The sequence below is a fragment of the Lathyrus oleraceus genome, chromosome 4 (assembly GCF_024323335.1).
Source record: "Lathyrus oleraceus cultivar Zhongwan6 chromosome 4, CAAS_Psat_ZW6_1.0, whole genome shotgun sequence".
NCBI classification, from domain to species: Eukaryota; Viridiplantae; Streptophyta; class Magnoliopsida; order Fabales; family Fabaceae; genus Lathyrus; species Lathyrus oleraceus.
The window spans coordinates 237,199,259-237,219,836 of record NC_066582.1 but is presented as its reverse complement, the minus strand read 5'-3'; the positions used below and the strand labels follow the sequence as shown (position 1 = coordinate 237,219,836).

Sequence of the window (20,578 nt, the reverse complement as noted above, 5' to 3'; positions counted from 1 at the left end):
AGAAGTTAAGATTTATGATGAATGTAGATAGCTTAGACATAATGAATTGAGTGATGTGTTAAGAATGTAATTCATGGTGTCGAAGCATGTCGCTGTCGAAACACCTAGGTGTCAAAGTGTTGGGGAGTTAGCCTCAACATGACTTTTTACTAAGGCCCAATTTTACGGTGTTAGTAGAAATATGTATTTTGAGGAGCAAACAAACTCAACTCTATAATTAGGTAGTAACCGTTATTGATCGTAATGTAACACATACTTGCAGTTGTAAATGAATAAAATCCCAGTTTGAAAGCACATAGTTACTCTGCAGAAATTCTTCTTCTTCATTATTCGAAAACACTAATCTCTCATTCTTTTTCAATTCAACTTTGTTCCTTTTCATTACCATTGTGCATCGAAATCTTACAACCAAGGTTGGTTGATTCACTCGAGTGAATAATGAAGAACGAAAGGAGTAATCAATCAAAAAGATTAATTCTTGTTCATCAAGATTCAGTTCAGAATTCTCCCATAGATTTTGGTGAATTTCTTACAAGGAAATTGGTGAATTTTCAACACCAAATATATCATTTTCAATTTTATTTTAAATCTTACCTTCTATTTCCCACAAACAACGATTATTTATACTAATATATAAAAGGAAAAATATGAATTTGATATAGCCTTTTTTTTCTTTTAAATATATCCTTTTCAATTTTATTTTAAATTCTAACTTTTTTCCCCCACAAATAACGCTTATACAACAGTTTATTATTTTTTATATCATTATCTTTAATTATTTTATAAATTATTTAAAATAATACAATTTATATTTTATGCGCATCGAAAAAACACTCATAGGGAGACTAATAATTCCTTAATAATGATACCTTAAAATTATATACTTAAATTTCTAACTCAAGACGACCCTTAAAATTAAATATAATAATAAATAAATATTTTACTTTAAAAAAAACAACAATAATGAAGTCCGAAGGCTCAACAAGTGGGGTTCGAAGACCTATATTCAAAATTTGAAAGCATCACCAAAAATTCATTTACCGCCAAAGCCAATCCACATCGCACTTTTTCGATTCCACTTCGATTCAACACTTCTCCATCGTCGTTCCCCAAATTCCCCAAATTGCTTCATTTCAATTTTAACGGTAGAATAAAACCTAAAACAGAAGAGCAAAAAACACTATCTGTGACCTAAATTCCCAAACCCTTACTCTGAGATAACCGTTCTGCATCAATGGAATCTCAAGGCGACTCAGCTCGAGGACCAACATCACGCCCTAGGCTCTTCATTCAAGAAATGGTGATGCGGAACTTCAAATCTTATGCGGGCGAACAACGCGTTGGCCCCTTTCATAAGGTTAGATTCTTTCATTTTTTTGACTTCAATTGCTTTAATTTCACTCGTGAACTTGTAATTTGGCGGTATTGAAAACCGAACGAGTTCGAGAATGATGAATCTTTGTGTTTTCAGAGTTTTTCTGCTGTGGTTGGACCTAATGGAAGCGGAAAAAGTAACGTGATTGACGCTATGCTGTTTGTGTTTGGGAAGCGAGCAAAGCAGGTTTGTTTTCTGGAATGTTCGAGAAAGTAATTAATGCTTGAAATGTAATTTTTTTAAAAAAAATAAGTTGTTTTGGTTGTTTGATTGGAAACTACTGCTTGCAGATGCGACTCAACAAAGTTTCGGAGCTTATACACAATTCTTCCAATCACCAGAATTTGGATAGCGCCGGGGTTTCTGTTCATTTTCAAGAGATTGTTGATTCGGTATTTTTTTCTTATTAACCTTGTTTTGTTACTTTTATATTTTAGTTTTTATTGTTACAGACTTACAGTATTTAATGTGTATAAGTTGAGATATGAATGAACTAAACAAAAAAGTCTTTCAATTTGATGTCCAATGTTTATTTTTCTTTTCTTTTGTTTTAAATTTCATTTGATATATTTTCACTGTTGCCATCGGTTCTCTTCACTTTATTTCCTGATCTTAAGAATTTACAAAGATTAAACAAGAAAGAAAGTGTAAACAGAATGTAAAAGTAACCAAGAAACAAAAGTAAGTATATTTGGGCTTAGGCAGAGTAGTCAATAGCGGCGCAATTCCGTTATAGCGGAACGGAAGCCGACCACTATGGGAAGAGTCTTAGCGGTGCAGAACATTAGCGGTGTTTGTAGGGTAAATAGCGGGATAGCAAAGCCAGTTCCCCGCCCGGAGCGGTTTCTGCGCTTAGGTATGACTCAAGCTACTGAACCTCACAACTGATTTATAAGGTGAAGATTGCCCAAGATTTATAAGCACTATTTAAGCCATATCTCTAGGTGATGTGAGTTTAAACCCACCCCCCAACACGCAGTACAATGAAGGTCTTGAAGGCTGCAAAGCCTAATTCCACAATTAAGGTGGCTAGGAGTGTGCTGAAATGAAGGTGGAATTTCCAGCAGTGACATAGTAAAACATGTCAATGGGTAATCAAGGGAGAAAATAATAAGCACCTTTAGTTTACTTTACTCCCTTATTCTTTGTTTTTTGTTTTCCTTCTGTATTCCCCTTTGGTTTCTTCTGGCACGAGCTTGTTATTAAGTTGACCTTTATACCACACTGCCAGAGGTTCAAAGAGTTCAGATTTACAAGTTTATGACACTTTTGTGTTTTTCATCTTTGATATTTAAAAACTAGACCTAAATCATTTATGGCTGCAGGAAGATGGAACATATGAGGTTGTTCCTGGAAGTGATTTTGTTATTACAAGGGTGGCTTTTCGGGACAACTCCTCTAAGTATTACATTAATAACCGTTCAAGTAATTTCACTGAAGTTACCAAGAAATTGAAAGGAAAAGGTGTTGACCTTGACAATAATAGGTTTCTGATCCTTCAGGTTTGTTCATTCATCTACAATGCTTTTTTTTGGAGGCAGTCCTATTTATCTTTGTTGATGCATGAACTGTTTCTTATCAGGGAGAAGTTGAACAAATTTCACTTATGAAACCAAAATCTCAAGGACCTCATGATGAAGGCTTTCTAGAATATTTGGAAGATATCATTGGGACCAACAAATATGTAGAAAAAATTGATGAGTCATTTAAACAGTGAGCGCTCTTTCTCCATTACAAAAGCATAGATAACATTTGTTGTTGTTGCTGTTGCTGTTGGATTTGGTTGCTTTGCTTATTACAACTAAATTTATGGAGCTGATTCAGGCTCAACCCAACCATATCGCTCTTACAAACTGTGTGACAACTCTCATCACTTAATGACCTAAGCTACAAATTACAAAAGAAAGCATAAACTCTATGCTCTTTAAGGACACTTTTCATATTTTTCTGCTGACATGCTGTTTAAGTATCACTTAGATTTCAATTATAGTAGATAAATTCTAATGTTGGAAGTTTGTTGATGTTTTAGGTTAGAATCTCTTAATGAGAGAAGATCCGGGGTGGTGCAAATGGTCAAGCTATCTGAAAAAGAAAGAGACAGCTTGGAGGCACGTAAAATTGTGGTTATATGGATTACTTGATTTTGGAAAAGCCCCTAACAGTTCGTTTGTAACAGGATGTGAAGAATGAAGCAGAAGCATACATGCTTAAAGAGTTATCTCTGTTGAAATGGCAAGAGAAGGCCACAAAGTTAGCTGTTGATGATACTAGTGGAAAAATGGATGAGTTGCAAGTCGGTGTCGCTAACCTAGAAGAAAATCTTAAGTCGGAAAGGTCATTTTGAATTTCATCTATAGTCTCTGTTTCTCTTTCTTTCCTAATTGTTAGCTGTTTTTATTCTTGACTCATGAAGAACTTAGTGGTCTTATTCCAGGGATAAAATCCAAGAAAGTAAACAATCCCTGAAAGAACTTGAAACTAAGCACAACAACTATATGAAAAGACAAGAGGTTTGCATGACATGGGACTTGAATTTATCAGTTTGGATGATAACATGGCAGGGTATTATATGCTTAGTGATAAGCTCATCAAGTAGTAACCCTTTTTTTCTTTTATTCACATTACAGGAGCTAGATAATGATATGAGGAAGTGTAAGGAAGCATTCAAGGAGTTTGAGAGGCAGGATGTTAAGCATCAGGAAGATTTGAAGCACATGAATCAGAAAATCAAGAAGCTGGAGGATAAAGTGGAAAAGGTAATGCGAAGGCATGATTTATCGCACTTGAATGTTCTTAGAATTATTCAGGCCATGTCTCATCCGATGTGAGACTCTTAACAAACGTATGCATGAGTGAGGTGCCTTATCCATCCATTCATATTTCAGGATTCATCAAAAATTGAAGCTCTTGTGAAAGAGGGTAAAGACTCCAATGACCTGATACCAAAGCTTGAGGATAAAATACCTAAACTGCAAAAATTGTTGCTTGACGAGGAAAAGGTCTTAGAAGAAATCACAGAGAGTTCCAAAGGTGGACCCTTGTCTTTTTTGACTACTGATATATTTGACGATGCCTTTAATTAAATTCGATTTGCTGAATGCATCTCCATATGATGCTTTTAGTCATAACCTGATTAACATTTTTTAGTTTATAAACATGCTTCCTTGAACATTTGTCGTTTTCCATATTGATCGTTAATCTTAAATTGCCTGGCTTGGTTCGGCTCTCAATTTTGATACATAGATATGACTGTCCTAGATTATAGCTTATCCATATTAAAATTGATAGATAATAATGATTTTAATATGTTAGTTTGGTTCGTTATAATTGTAAACCATATCCACAACCAAGCTCAATGAACTAGGCGAATCATATTTTTTATTGAACCAATTGTCAATCCGTTAGTAAACTAACAAATAGGTATGAATGATATGGATTTGTTGAGTCAATGCATATTGGTTTGGTCTCTTCTTAACAAGTAGTAGTAGGTTGCTTGAGGGCAGAATTGAACCTTGTTTTTGGTTTTTTCATGCTCATGTTAAAATACTTACAAAAGTATGAAATTGCTAAACTAATATGAAGTCCTATTTTTAGTTAGATTATATACCTTTGTTACTTTTCATTGCACGTGAAAAGAGAAGGTGAAGAGGGTTAAAATAAATTTTATTTTTCACTACTGACTGAGTTCATAGGCTCTCTACCGCATCTATCATAATTAAAGAGGAACTACAGTATTAATTTAGAAAATAAAAACTGTGCATAAATCTGTTGACTAACCAAACTGATTGCATTAGTTATACATTGACATGGGCTAGATGAATGGACTTTCTATACTTTTGGGCTTTCCCCATCTTTTTCCTCCCGGTGCTTATGCTCTGTCAGGACATCATTTGCTTTGCAACCCAACTTGTCTTCTTTGGAAGATCAAGGACATATTTCCTTCAAAAGCTGAAGGTAACTTTCCTAGAGTAGATAGCCTCAATGCTGTGGAAGTACTTCAACCTTCTGTGGTCCTTCATTTTGAACTAAGCTCCTACTTATTCCTCAAAATATGTTTTTCTACTTCATCAGCTTGTCCAAGTTTTATTAAATTGATTCCATGTACACAAGTGGAGCCAATATTCTATGAGCACTAGTGAAGATTCATTGTAGTTTTTCGTTTCTTGATATTTTCTAATAATTTTTTGGTTAATGTTAATCAGTTGAAACTGAGAAATTACGCACTGAGCTTGCTAATGCTCGTGCGGAGCTTGAACCTTGGGAAAAAGATTTGATTGAGCACAAGGGAAAGCTTGAAGTTGCATCTAGTGAGGCTAAGCTTCTAAATGAAAAGGTGATAATGATTTTTCTTATTTTGATTATTCTTACTCTTGGCCTCAGCTTGGAAGACAATGATTAGTCTTGTCTTGAAAATTTCTGCATGTATTCAAACAACATATGGCAATTGCAGAAGGATTCATATATTTCTTTGTCTTGGCAAGAATGAGGTTGATCTTGACAAAAGTAACATGAATGATAAACCAAAGTTTTCATATATGTGGATTGTGATCTATATATGCTTGATAATCCATAATAAATAAATTAGTTCCAGGAGTGATAACCCAAAGTTTTTCCTTCAGCAAAACAGCAAAGGCAATCATTCTTGATGTTTGATGTTGGATCCCTAATAAATAAATTAGATCAGAATCCTTGACGTCTTTATTTTTTGCAGCACGAAGGTGCTCTTGAAGCCTTTAAAGGTGCTCAAAATCAGATGCAAAGTTTATCAGAAAGAATTAACTCAAAAACTGCAAGCATTTCTCAAATTAAGAAGGATTTAGAAAAGAACCAGAAAGAAGCATCAGAAGCTCACAAAGTGGAAGAAGTGAGCAATTTTTCCTTCTTGTTTTCACCTTAACATTTTCATCCACAGGCTTTTGGTAATAATATTCTTTTTCTTAAGGAATGTATCAAAGAACAAGATACCCAGATTCTTCTTGAACAAGGGGCTAGGCAGAAGGTTGCGGAACTGAAGTCTGTTTTGGATTCACAGAAGAACCAGGGATCAGTTCTAAAAGCAATCATGAATGCTAAGGAAACCAGACAAATAGAAGGAATATATGGACGCATGGGTGACCTAGGTTCTATTGATGGTAAGGTTTTAATTGCAAACTTTATGGCTTCAGTGTTCTAAAATTTTCAAATTAGATCCCTTAGTGCTGCATAAACTGCTAGAAACCCTGATTTTCCATGGTCCTGATTGTATCTATATTATCAACTGATATAACAATAGAAGAATTGAGGTATGAATGATTATTTGTATTAATGGAATTGATAGAAGTGTACAATTCTTACTACAAGTAAATAAAGGTTAACTTAGAGCCTAGACTCCTCACCAGAGAGTATTTTCTCCTTCTAACTGATTTTAGCAATTCTTAAAATACTCTCTCATATTTGGTACATAGTGATATGCCCCTCTAACCAAATCACATGGGATCTCATGACACCTCACCTATGAAGCAGATACACCTATAGGAGTAGGCGTGTCGCGGTGTCCGACACTTGTTTCACACCCTTACATATGTTTGGAAAAAGTTAGACAATAGTCGGAAAAGTTAGACAAGTGTCCTCCAAAAATAATTTTTTTATTCAACACTCTTTGAATCGGTGTCTGACACTTGTATGACACTCATACAACACGTGTTGGTCAATTTAAACAAGTTTTTTATAAAAAAAATGTTTTTTTTCTTTGCTTCAACACACCTTATACATTTCTTAAATAATGTATTGAAGCAAAGTTATCAATAAAGAATTAAAAACATTAATGTAGCAGTGTCAGTGTCCGATATTTTTTTTGTTATCGGTGTCAGAGTGTCTTTGTGTGTCTGTTTCGTGTTCCGGTGTCCGTATCGGAGTCTGTTCTTCATAGCACGTCACTAACAACCTTCTCCCTCCTATTCCTTCTAGAATACACCCTCCAAATAATAGGCCTCTCGGAGATAAGACCCGCATCAACTTTTGGCCCATGGTTCCTATCACATATATATAATAGAAATGCTTATTTATTCATTAATTTCTTAATAAAAATTGAAATTGATTACTTAGTAGTGTCAATGAATATTTAGAAAAGTTATCTAAACTTATTTTTATTATTATTGAATATTATTTATTTATTTATTAAAATTAAAAACTATTAAAAATTAATTTAAAAAAATAGATGTAGTTTTTTTGAAAAAGTAAATTTATAATTTAATATATGATAGGTTCTATCATGTCAATATCATATACTATTCTTATTCAACTTCTTTTCCTATAATGTCTATTTCTATCTCGTGCACTAAACAACCCTCTGGTCTTGACAATCAATGTATGTACAAGCAACGTTTTTAATGTAGTAGACATTTGAAATTAATGGCAATTATCATTTTTTACTAGTTTACATTTTCAAAATATTTTTGGCTTAGTTTTATTTTTACATATAGAATGATATTAGATTAAATAATTAATACAAAGTATTGAATTTATCTTCTAATCAATCTGGAAGCTGGTTAGAACTGAACACTGATTAAATTTATTGTTGTATTTGCATCTTGTGCGATCAGAGTATATCACAGTTTTAACTTCTTAATTTTGATAACTGCAGCAAAGTATGATGTTGCAATATCAACTGCATGTTCTGGGCTTGACTATATTGTCGTGGAAACATCAAATGCAGCTCAAGCCTGTGTTGAGATGCTTCGAAGAGAGAATCTTGGTGTTGCCACTTTCATGATATTGGTATTTATTTTACTGTTATATTATCTATTGTCTTTCTGTTGCGAATAGTTGTTTTAAGATTTTGAATGGTATAAATTAGCTCACTTAACTTCTGGATACTGGACTACTCCAGTTGGATTTGTATAGACATGGCTGGATTGATTCCGTATCTATTTTCTATTTCGTGTGTTTTTAACAATAATTTTCAAGTTCCAGCACCACTTAAAAGTTACTGTCATAGGATACTTCTACTTTAATTGGTTTTTTAATTCAATCTGCTTATATAGCTTCACAACCTAGTCCAACTATTTCTAATTTAGCAGAATTATTTATCAATATATAGTGTACATTCCTGTGTTGCAGCACATGGATTTTTGTTTTATAAAATAAATACTTCTGATTTTCTTGAATTGGATGCAATATCCCAGTGGCTGTCTAATTTGTTTTTCAATGTTTTATTATTAGAATTATTAGAATATCATTTATTATTTGTTTTTTAGGAGAAGCAAGTTGAACATCTTCCAATGATGAAAAAGAGTGTAAGCACTCCAGAGGGGGTTGACCGCCTTTTTGATTTAGTGAAGATTCCAGATGAAAGAATGAAACTTGCATTCTTTGCAGCACTTAGAAACACAGTTGTTGCTAATGATCTTGACCAGGTCAGTTCTACCTCCCTAGCAGAAAACTCTGTTCTGATTATAAATTCAAGATTTGTTATAACATTTATTTTTAACTTTTGCTTCTTACATTATAAAACTCATTTATTTTATTTAAAATATATTACTTTGGAATGGTACAGTAAATTTGCTAATGTTTGTATCAGAAAAGGAAGCAATTAAATAGCAACCTTTTTTTTTCACTCCTGTAAATTTTAGGCAACACGGATAGCGTATGGCGGAAACGTTGAGTTTCGGCGAGTTGTTACTCTTGATGGTGCACTTTTTGAAAAATCTGGAACAATGAGTGGTGGGGGTGGTAAGCCCAAGAGTGGGAAGATGGGCACATCTGTTCGAGATCCAAATGTATCTGATAAAGCCCTTGCAAGTGCTGAGAAGGAACTGTCAAGATTGACCGATAAATTGAAAGCAATTCACCAAAGAATGATGGATGCTGTGAAACGATATCAGGTTGCGGAAAAAACTATTGCAGCTTTGGAAATGGAGCTGCGTAAAAGTGAGCAGGAGGTAATGCTTATTCCGAGTCTACAAAAGTACTTATATGTAGTTATTTGTGCCAGGCATTGAGTTGTTTCCCCTTCTGCTGCAGCTTGAAAGTTTGCAAGTGCAACGTGTTGATATTGAAAAGCAACTTGGCTCCCTTGAAGTTGCATCAGTGCCACAAAAGGATGAGCTTGATAGGTTGAAAGAGCTAAAGAAGATTATTTCTGCAGAAGAAAAAGAGATTGATAGACTTACCGGTGGATCTAAAAAGCTGAAGGAAAAGGTGGGTTTTGACCTTCCTTATGTCTGTAACTTGAACTTCTTGACTGGTCTTGCTTGTCATCTTTATCTTTTCTTTTGATATCTAGCAGTATTTGCAGTTGACAAAGGCTATATCTTTATTTAACTTAAGTTTGCCAAACATATCCACCATTTTTAGGTTTCAGAACTTCAGAGGAATATAGAGAATTCTGGAGGTGAAAGATTAAAATCTCAGAAGTTGAAGGTTCAGAAGATTCAGTCTGTAAGTATCCAGAATATTGAGAAGAGCTTTCTGTTCGATATGATACTATGTCTATACTAATGGTACCCATTTACTAGGATATTGACAAGACCAGCTCTGAGATTAACCGTCATAATGTCCAAATAGAGACGGGACAAAAGATGATGAAGAAGTTGACTAAGGGTATAGAGGAGTCAGGAAAGGAGAAAGATAGGTTAACTAAGGAGACGGAAAGGTTAAAAGGAGTCTTCAAAGAAATAGAGCTGAAAGCGATAGCTGTTCAAGAGAATTATAAGAAAACACAAGAGGTTCTTTTCCTTGTTTGGTTATGTAAATCATTTTTGTACATAATTCAATTGACTAAAATGGATAGTAGAATATACCTATTCATTTTACCAAAACAAAAAGAATTCATAGCTGTATATAGAAAACAGAGGTGGTTGAATGATCATGTATTGTTTACACTATTACCATGTAGATGATTGACAATCACCGGGATGTCTTAGAGGAAGCAAAATCTGAACATGATAAGATGAAAAAAGCAGTGGATGAAATGCGCGCATCTGAGGTACTTGTTGGGTGCTCATTTTTCATTTCTCTTAAGTTTGAGTTTTCTCATTGTAGTCTTTATTTTGCAGGTTGATGCCGACTTTAAATTAAAAGACATGAAGAAAGCATACAAAGAATTGGAAATAAAGGGGAAAGGTTACAGGAAAAGACTAGATGAGTTGCAAGCTGCTGTTATCAAGCATCTTGAGCAGTACGTCATTCAATATTTGTTTGGGAATACATTCTTCACTATTCTGAAATTCTTATAAGGTAAATTGGATGCAGAATTCAAAAAGATTTAGTGGATCATGAAAAGCTACAGGTTACGTTGGCCGAAGAACATCTCAATGCTGCTTGTGACCTGAAAAAAGCATGTGAAACAGTCGCATTGCTTGAAGCACAACTGAAAGAGATGAGTCCGAATCTTGATTCAATTGCAGAGTATGGTTTTTTCCAATTTGTTAACTTGAGTCCCGGGTGTCTTCCTTTTTGGTGTTGCACTGAAGTGTTTCTGAATTTATGATATCAGGTACCGTAAGAAGGTATCATTGTACAATGAACGAGTTGAAGAACTTAATGTAGTCACTCAGGAGCGGGATGATATAAAGAAACAATATGATGATTTGAGAAAGAAGAGGTGTGCATGTTATTTATTTTTGTCATTGACTTGTTTTATGGTTTTCTATTTGGGATAAATGTAAGCTGAATCTTTTATTTCAGATTGGATGAGTTTATGGAAGGATTTAATGCCATATCATTAAAGTTAAAGGAAATGTATCAGGTTTGGAAATCCCTTCCGTCCCTCTCTCTCTCGCAGACACACACCCTCCCTTACAAAGACATGTAAGTATTATCTTTCTTATTGTTTGCAGATGATTACACTTGGAGGTGACGCCGAACTCGAGCTTGTGGATTCTTTAGATCCTTTCTCTGAAGGTGTTGTGTTCAGTGTCAGACCACCAAAGAAAAGCTGGAAAAATATTGCTAACTTATCCGGTGGTGAAAAGGTCTCCACTCCCTCTCCATTAGATTTTTACCTTGACTCATGCATTATATAATTCACGGACGAATATCTTTTTCCCTATTAATACCGAGTGGTGTATTTTGTTACTTATTTTCCAGACTCTTAGCTCGTTGGCTCTTGTATTTGCTCTTCATCATTACAAGCCTACGCCACTTTATGTAATGGATGAAATCGATGCAGCTCTTGGTACTTGCTTTTAACTTTGCAGCTAAAGTATTTTTGTTGTAATTAGAGTATTTTTGTTGTAATTGTTGAGTTTGCAATAACACTAAACTATGTGTTATTTGGTCTGTGGCAGACTTCAAAAATGTATCTATCGTGGGGCATTATGTGAAAGATAGGACTAAGGATGCTCAGTTCATTATCATCAGGTAGGTTTGGTACTATAAGAAAGTATTTTCCAAGTTTACTAGTAAATCTTTGCTTAATTAGTTTTTATACTTACTTTGGCATGTTCCTCGTTCTTGCAGTCTAAGGAACAATATGTTTGAATTGGCTGATCGACTAGTTGGTATTTATAAAACTGATAATTGCACAAAGAGCATCACTATTGATCCGTGCACTTTTGTTGTTTGCGAGAAGGGTGCATGATGAATATGTAGTTGTGCCTAGATGTTAAATCATAGAATGCATAAAAATAACTAGTCTCTTAGTATACGTTTGATCTGGCATATCAATTGTTATTAATTTACTACTGTCTTATATATTCTGTATATTTAATGACATATAAACTGACTTTTGTTGTACCATCAGAGATAAATGAAAATTTTATTTAGCTTTTATTTGTTAATTTGCCATTATACTTTGAAAATTGATGATGATACTTAACATATTGACACTATCTCTTTCTGCACCTCATAGCAGAAAAAATGTTTCAGAACATCCATATATAGAAAATAAAACTGTATCTCTTTTATATTTCTGTATAAGAAGAAGTTTTATGTATGATATAATCATTCACTTATTCTCAAGCAATGAGTAGGTTTATGTTGAGTCAGAGCATGCTTTACCTGATTGAATTGTCTCAGATACAAACATCTAGGGATGTACTGCTTTTCTCTTTTGTAAGATCAATATAGACAATGATAGAAGATTAAGAAGACCAACCAGTAGTAGCCTGAAAAAACAATGAATTCACGATGACCATCTTCAATATCAATGATCATTTTGTTCTTATGTCTATATTAATTGGAAAACATAGAATGTATCACTCTTGTCCGGTTCAATATTGGTTCCTTATTCTTTTATGTAGTTGGATGGACAAATTTCATCTGGATCAATCATGAACCTCAATATGATTTATTAAGTACTTATCAACTATCTTTATGGTCATTATGTTAAGGACAACGTTTGATTGAATACAAAATACTTGACCGCACATCTAAGGTCCATAGTAGTTTCATGTCAAAGGGTGGTTGGTATACATCACTATTATTATGTGAATAATTTGTGACACTTATGTAACATTTTATTTAATATTCTCATAGCGGATCAAACAAGTACACGTATTATTCTCAATGTATATATATATATATATATATATATATATATATATATATATATAGATATATATATATATATATATATATATATATATATATATATATATATATATATATATATATATATATATATATATATATATATATATATATGTGAAGATTTTTTTTTTGAAACATACTTATGTGAAGACTTTTTTTTTAAACATACCTATGTGAAGACACACTCTCTTTATCCATGGTGCATGGGATATGATCATCAATTTATTCACATAATAGTTTCAATGCTTAAATGTATATCACAATAAAATTCAACTATAAATATTTAAAGAATAATGTTTTTATATTTAATGGAATTTCAAAATTAAATCATACTTAGTATTTCGAGGAATTGGATCCTCTCTGCAAAAGTCGTCCAAACATAAAAAATCAGTCAACACAGGATCGATGGTATGACCGTCGCGACCCTGACGGTCGTCGCTCATGGAACCACTCACCTGTCATCGCTGACGGTTGTTAAAAGGGATTCACACTTGTCGCAAAGTGCTGACGGTTTGACCGCTAGGCTCGCAGACGCCTGTCATGAGGCGATGTCACATCATCTTCCTCAACGAGATGATGGTCTGACCGTCATCTAGGACGGCGCCAGTCAATGTTGCAGAATCACGTTTTCTGCATTTTCAGCCATGGACAACTCTAGATCCCGATTTCATACCAAAATCAAGAATTTAATTTACACATATAAACAACAAAATTTACATCAAATAACATCAATCTAACATATATCACATCAATTATTCATGTTTTCTTCATCAATTCATCATATATCATATGAACATCAACAATCAATTTTTACTGCATAGATTGACACTAATTTCACATCAATAATGATACAATCAGTAATGTCAACACAAAATAGAATTTTAAATCAACCTAATCATGGAAGTTTCGCACAAACCTCACACAATTCAATCAACAACACCATAAAAGAGAAAAGGGGAAATGAAATTCTCCATTATCCCGTAAGATTAACACCATTATGAAACAATCCCCCTTTACTCTTCTTCTTGTTTTTGCTTTACTCACAAGTTCTAAACTTCCCCTACCATTTTATAAAATTAGATTTTTATTTTATTTTTATTATTCTCACTAATTTCTCTTATTTTATTAATTCTAATTGATTAGCACACTATTTCTAAATAATCACAACTCTTCATATTTTTTATGTTTTATTTTATTAAACCCTCGTTAATAACACAAATTAAATTAAAAGACACATAAAAAGTTTAAAATTCTAATAAAATTCCAATAAATTCTAATATTTTTTTTTTGGGTGTTACACATTTCACCACGGTCAAGCCTAACAACCGTGGTGATAGGTTATGTGTGACACACTTCGAGTCCCTACACCTGCAATTTTATATTTTCTCGTAAAAAAAGAATGTGATCCTTTGATTTCTAATTTTAAATAAAATTACACTTTTCACCATGGTTTATACTAACAACCATAGTTAAATAATATAACATATCATCACAATTCGTTTTATCAACCGTAGTGAAGTGTATTACCTATATAAGCTAACTTATAACAGTTCAGAACAAACTACGATCAAAGGAAACCCCAACTTCTCTCACCCTATCTCAATCTCTCAAAACTCCAACATAACTTCTCCAACATTATGAATCAAGGAAAGATTTCCGGAATCTTTGTAAGAAGAAATAAATAGCTCATTTATTTGTCTTCACTATCCATGAATATTTTCAATGAAAGGTACATTCGTGAAATATTTCTTGAGTTATGATGTTGTTGTTGTTCAAACTATTTCAATTGTTTTTCTTGTCCAAAATATATGTGAAATATTTGTCTTCGTTCAACATAGGGTTTACTGTTTTCTTGTTGTTAAGATGAGTTTATTGGTTTTATATTATTGTTTTTATTGAGATAACTAAAGTGTTGAGGTTATTGTTGAGGTATGTTGTTAAATTGTTAAATAAGTTGTTGTTTATGTTAAATAAGTTTTGTTTTCGTACATATATGTTGTTGCTTGTGTTATTGTAGATGTTTTTTATTAGGTATGTTAATTCCTTAGGATTGGCATTAATTTTGGAAAACAAATAATGTAATCATCTCTGTTGTTTTAATATGTTGGGTTGAAGAAATTCAACATCTGGACCAACATGTCATGTACGATGTCACGACATCAGGTCTGTGACATCGCACATGTGTAGAAAACTGAATTAATTAATTCAGTATATATTCTGGGATTAGCAAGGATATCTGGTGAATATCCTAACTCCCATGTGGAGGTCTTAAAGACTTAATCAGAATATATATAGGCTCTAAATATGGAGATATATATGGAGAGATTTTAGGATTGAAGACCGTGTTTGTAGCAGAATTTTTCTGCTGAAGTTGTAACAGCAAAAAACAAGTCTGCTGCGATTTCTGAAGGCCCAAATCCAGTTGGGTGATTAGGTTATAAATAGCTAATTGTAACCTAGTATTTTGCAAGCCTCTTAGAATGAATTTTTAGGGGTGTGTGTGAGGTAAACCTCCCAATCTGTGGGAAGGTTACCATGTGTTTCTCAGTGGTCAAAGCTGAGAGTGTTTGTAACTCAGAGCCTGTAGGCAAGAGTGATTTTGTTCTTGAATGAAGCTGTGAAGCAAGTTCAAGGTGTGTTAACATTACATTATATTTGTAGTGATAGGAATGGAAACTGGAGGTTTATATCTAGGAGTTCCTAGGTATAGATTGCATTGGGTAGGGATTAAGTGAAGAGTTGTAAACGGGGGAGTTTAACTCTGAATTAATACTGCTAATAGTGGATCTTCTTCCTGGCTTGGTAGCCCCCAGATGTAGGTCATGTTGGACTGAACTGGGTTAACAATTTCCTGTGTTTGTTTTCTTTCTGCATGTGTTTTTATTACTGTCATAACTCAGCTGGTATTCCAGTCAGCTTATCAAGATGATAACAGATCTGGTATATAGCCTTCTGTTTGAATGTCAATCAGAACGTTGTAACATTCATCAGTGACAGCGTATACTGAATAATAAGCAGGTTAATTTCAGTTCAGTATTTATTTAAGTCTGTTCTTTTCAAGGATAACAGACCTGGCCGAAGGATCATTGTGAAACTGTCAAACTGAATGCTTTGACAGTTGATACTGAAAGCTGATACTGAAGTAGAGATTAGTTGGTCTTTTACAGTACTGCAAACTTAGCACAGTCCGTTTCCAGGAACATAACAGAACCAGCATATGGTCTGGTTGTCGAACTGAATGTTGTGACATTCATTCCCAACAGTATGTGCTAAAGTGTAGGATGATTGGTTTTTCTGTTTCAGTAATTTTCTCAGGCCATTCTTCAGGGATTCAACAGCTGAGCTAAAATCCAGGAAACCAACTACTAACCTACAATTAATGAACCTAACAAATAGCCTAGTTGTTATCAATCTAATAAGTGGTAATTAGATTAACGTGTTCAACCTTTAATTTAGGAAATACAAGTAAAAGACAAACACACTGGAACAAGGTAACAAATGATGTCCAAAATCAACAGTAAGACATCATGCGGATAACTGTGTAAGAAAACAACAGAAGTGAGTGCTAGGATTGATCTCTGTTGAGTCTTTCTTCCTGATGCACAGAACCAGGTGTTCATCCATTCTAGGGTGACATAGAATGAGATGTCGTGACATCTGTGAACGAGTGCATATTAGTACAGTGGTTAATAACTGTCTTGCTGTATTAGTTACAATGTTAGATCAGATGTCATGACTTGGAGTAGAACATCTGAATTCTGACTACACCAGAATTTCAAATGGTATCAGAGCAGGCATCCTGTTCTTCTTCTGGATGAGATCCATGGGTGATACTTTCTGGTATCTTGCAAGGAGTTATGTTAGTACTGATGCTGGAACCTGTGGAAGGTTCTGTGATTTCCCTGAATGGTCCCTTGAAGTAGGTGGATGGTTTATTCATGACAGGAACCGTGTGTACCTGTCTCTGGAGGTTGGAAACTGGCCGTTGTGTGGGACAACTCTGCTAGTATTGAATCATATTCAATCTTGGTATGATCTTGGAGGCAGATCTGGTGAAGTGTGTGTTCATAGGTTGAGTTGTATTATGATTTCCGCTGCATAATACCTGGCAAAACTCAAACTCTGATGTATTTTCCCCTCATGTGGATGAAAGGGTGCTGTATTCAAGATTTCATCAGAATCTACTGAAGATGTCAAAGATACTTGAGTCTCCTCAAGTCCACTCATCATGGTAAGAATCACCTGATCACTGATTCTTTTACTCTCTTGGGTAGTGTATATGAAGACCTTGAAGACTTTCAAGGAGGGTTTGCTCCAAGGAGGTGGAACTAATGTTCTATGTGATGTTAGAACATGTTGTTCAACCAGTATGCAGCTGCTGGTTGAAGGACAAATGTTTTTAGGTGTCAAACAAAGGGATACTCTTGTTTGGAGCCTACTCCTGACCTGGAAGAGGAGACATCTGTGTGTGCTCAGTTGACAAGGGCAGGGTCAACCGGGTGTGTGCTCAAGAAGGTCACTCATAGAAGTCTGATCTCTAGAAGTGGAGCTGGTTGAGGTGTGACATTGTGCAATTTCCTGCTGGTTGTCTTACTCCTGTAGATTGATCAGGGTGGGATAGTTGTTCACTGAAGTACTATGTAGTGGTGGAAGACAAGTCCCCTGAATGTTAGAAGTCAATATTGGGGTAACCTGATTACTATATCATTTAAGAGGATTGGAACCATGAATCTTGTTGTTCAAACACCACGTTCAGAAGTGGCAGTTCTTTCAAGGAGTGAGAATATGAAGATTCAGAGGTTGGTTGAGGTAGTGTGCTCTGGCAATGCATATCTACTATGGACTGGTGTTGATGTCTTTCACTAGTACTTATGGTCAGCTGAAGTCTGATTGGTGTGATTGGAGTATGTATAGGTATAACTCATAGAGTTAGGTGCCACCGGTAGGGATGGTGTATGTCATGTTGAGACATGTCTGTACAATGCATGGATATTGGTGTGAAGTTTCCATGATTGTTAATTTGAGGGGGGGTTTTGGTTAACCTCCTCACATTTGGTCAGCCGAAGGTCTGGTTGGCGGTTGACCTGTGTCACATGGGTTCTGGTGGCTGTGTGACACACTTGCAAGGAAGAATTCATCTCTCTCATTCCTAAGGGTGAATTTAATCTGAGAAGATTTTCAAAACTGTGGAAGTGCTTGCAAGCAGAAGATGTTGACACTAGAAGAGTATGTTCAAAGTAGTCTTATGGTGGAAGTATCTGAAAGGAATATTGAGAAAGGATTTAAGATCAATGTCAGCTTGTGCCAAGTACAAGTATTTAATTGATTATCCTTGGAGCTCAAGATATCTGATGTTCTTAAAGATGTTGGAACATCTCTTCTTCAAGACCCTGTGCAGAATCACAGGAAGGATAGTACATTGGCTTATGATCTATCTCTTTGGTGGCAACAAAAGCACATGACCTATGAAAAGGTTTCCTGGCAAGAAACATGTTCAGCCTTGGTATGTACAAGAAGAAGAAGACATCATAGTCTTGATGGTGGTTACTTGGATCAGCTTATTCCTGATCTAGGTAAGGAAGTGCATTGGCTAATGCACACTATGAAGTTAAGAACAAGTGGCAGCTTTCTTAACATCATGGAAACAGTCGTGCTTTAGGAAGTAGAATCCTTGGTATAGCTGAAGGGTTAGTTGCTAACTGGTCCTTCTGAAGACTCATGCACCAGAGTGTCTGATGTCTTTGGAGAAGAAGCAGGGATTCATCAAGGTGTGAACTTGGATGACTTAACCGCAAACCTGCAGGATGGAGGTTGTTTAGTCAAACTTGGTTCCACAATCAAGTCTATGAGAACATTGAACTCTTGTTCTGTGAAGGGAGGAAGCTCTTTCAAGTGGAAGAAGAAGGAGCTGAATTCAACAGCTGTATGTCAAAACACAATGTTGTGACATTTGGTTCAACATCAGATTCTTAGTTGGTGAAGTGGCACATCAACTTGAGATAGAAGGGTCTGCAGGGTTGTAGATTAGACACTTCAACAGGCTTGAAGTTCAAATCTCACTTGGAAGGTCAGAATATCTTTGGGAGAAGTCTGATAAACTTGGAGAGGTCAAAAGGTGACATTTGACTTTTTCATATGAGGATTCATGAAGGAGGTAATCAACCAGTGGCAGTTGGTCTACCTCAGAAGTGAGTTCGAAGAATCAAGATAATCAACATATGGCAGCTGATTATTCTTGAGGAAAGTCTGAGACAAATTACTTTTGAGCAGAAAAGTATTAAGTTGAAGACAAAAGGAGGTGTTTTCTATTCATCCCTTGGAGTTTGTGGTAGGAGTTCTGAGCCATCTATGGAAGATTACCTCTTGTAATGGGACGAAAATGTATATGTCCCAATGTATGTCTGGGTTCTTCTTGATCAAGCCGGTGACTCAGTGATATCTGAAGACTATCAGATGGTATGCCTTGTCCTGTTATGAAGGATGTCCCAGCTGATGTTAGAACATCTTGTGAAGTGGTCTTCTGTTCTGGTTAGAAGAGAGATTGACACAGAGTGTGAATGTGTTCAGCTAAGAGGGTTGAACAGAGGGTGTGCTCTTGAAGACATGAAGATGCGTCTTATGTTTTCCATTCATCAAGTGGTTTGGATTCTCTTTGAATCAGGAAGTATGTGAAGGTCCAACTTTGGGATGTTGGATATGCCCATGTGTGATCTCCAAGTTTCAAGAGGAGAGTGGGTTGTTCATGACAGGGGGAGTTCTGTCTGTGTGCTGCAAGAAATCATCAAGCTTTTGGTCTACGTATTCTCAGATAACTAGATATGGCACCTTGTCAGTTATCAGGATGCTGTGATGTATGTCAAGGCTGAGTGAGCAGAAGAATGTCTGACCGGATGTCATGACATTGCCCTGAACAATGCTATAAATTCCTTCTGAGTCTTAAAGTCATTAGGAATTATAAGGGTGATGTGTCAAATTCTGATAAATCAGAATAAGCCTGATGGCTACAACTGTGTGGTACAGGGGGAGTAACCATCTGCTGAAGTGTGAAAATTTGGCTGTAGCAGTGCCAGATGTCAAGTCTCTACTGGAGGTATGACAGGGGTCTTGGGAATTGTTGAATACTGGCAGAATGCAGGAAAAAGCCGCGTGGAATGTTAAGACATCGCGTGCAACGTGTCTGACTGCATATATGGAATAGTCTCCATGCACTGGAACTGCTGTTTTGGAAAAGAAACAGTCAAGAGCTATAAAAGGTATTCAAAGATAGTCTGAGATTTTGTTGGTGATTCTCTCACTGTTTCTCAGCAAAAATTAATGAATCTTGACCAAGCATTCATTCCTACCGTTAATTCCTAAGCACGGGCTGGACTATTTAAAGGATGTAATAGCCCTCGTCTTCTCACAAGTGAAACACTCCATTCCCTCAGAATCATGGGGTATGTTAAGGTTTGGGCAAGCTGCGCCTGGATCTGGTTTTGTGAGGGGTGCCTTTACAAATGTTTAGCAAAAAAGGGGGAGAGAAATACAGTCCTGGGATTGAGAATGTACCAGAAGCAAGCTAACTGTGGTAGCAAACGAAAGTTGGTGTCAGGCACAAAATCCACCAACTGGGTATATCACTTGTGTCTTGTGATCTGAGTTAAGAGGACAGTTGTGTCTTGTGATCTGAGTTACATTAACTATGTACTCAAC

At 35.3% G+C, this 20,578-nt stretch overlaps 1 protein-coding gene across 1 annotated transcript; it reads left to right on the top strand.

The window, feature by feature from the left end:
* The first annotated feature begins 983 nt into the window (after window positions 1–983).
* LOC127074794 (structural maintenance of chromosomes protein 4) lies at window positions 984–12,127 on the top strand. The gene is made up of 28 exons (XM_051016158.1): window positions 984–1,357; window positions 1,472–1,561; window positions 1,666–1,767; window positions 2,701–2,877; window positions 2,958–3,088; window positions 3,405–3,483; window positions 3,552–3,709; window positions 3,810–3,885; window positions 4,003–4,131; window positions 4,261–4,405; window positions 5,578–5,708; window positions 6,087–6,239; window positions 6,318–6,507; window positions 7,998–8,131; window positions 8,611–8,769; window positions 8,986–9,294; window positions 9,377–9,553; window positions 9,710–9,793; window positions 9,871–10,080; window positions 10,251–10,340; window positions 10,411–10,532; window positions 10,607–10,762; window positions 10,851–10,958; window positions 11,042–11,102; window positions 11,194–11,328; window positions 11,444–11,531; window positions 11,644–11,716; window positions 11,816–12,127. Exons 1-28 carry the CDS (start codon window positions 1,235–1,237, stop codon window positions 11,934–11,936), a joined length of 3,711 nt encoding a protein of 1,236 aa, XP_050872115.1. The 5' UTR covers window positions 984–1,234; the 3' UTR covers window positions 11,937–12,127.
* The last annotated feature ends 8,451 nt before the right edge of the window (window positions 12,128–20,578 follow it).

Excerpts from the sequence above, each read along its gene's own strand:
- LOC127074794 (XM_051016158.1), top strand. The coding sequence starts at position 1,235 with ATGGAATCTCAAGGCGACTCAGCTCGAGGACCAACATCACGCCCTAGG. Across the intron at positions 3,710-3,809 it reads GAAAATCTTAAGTCGGAAAG|GGATAAAATCCAAGAAAGTA; the intron begins GTCATTTTGAAT and ends GTCTTATTCCAG. Across the intron at positions 10,081-10,250 it reads ATTATAAGAAAACACAAGAG|ATGATTGACAATCACCGGGA; the intron begins GTTCTTTTCCTT and ends ATTACCATGTAG.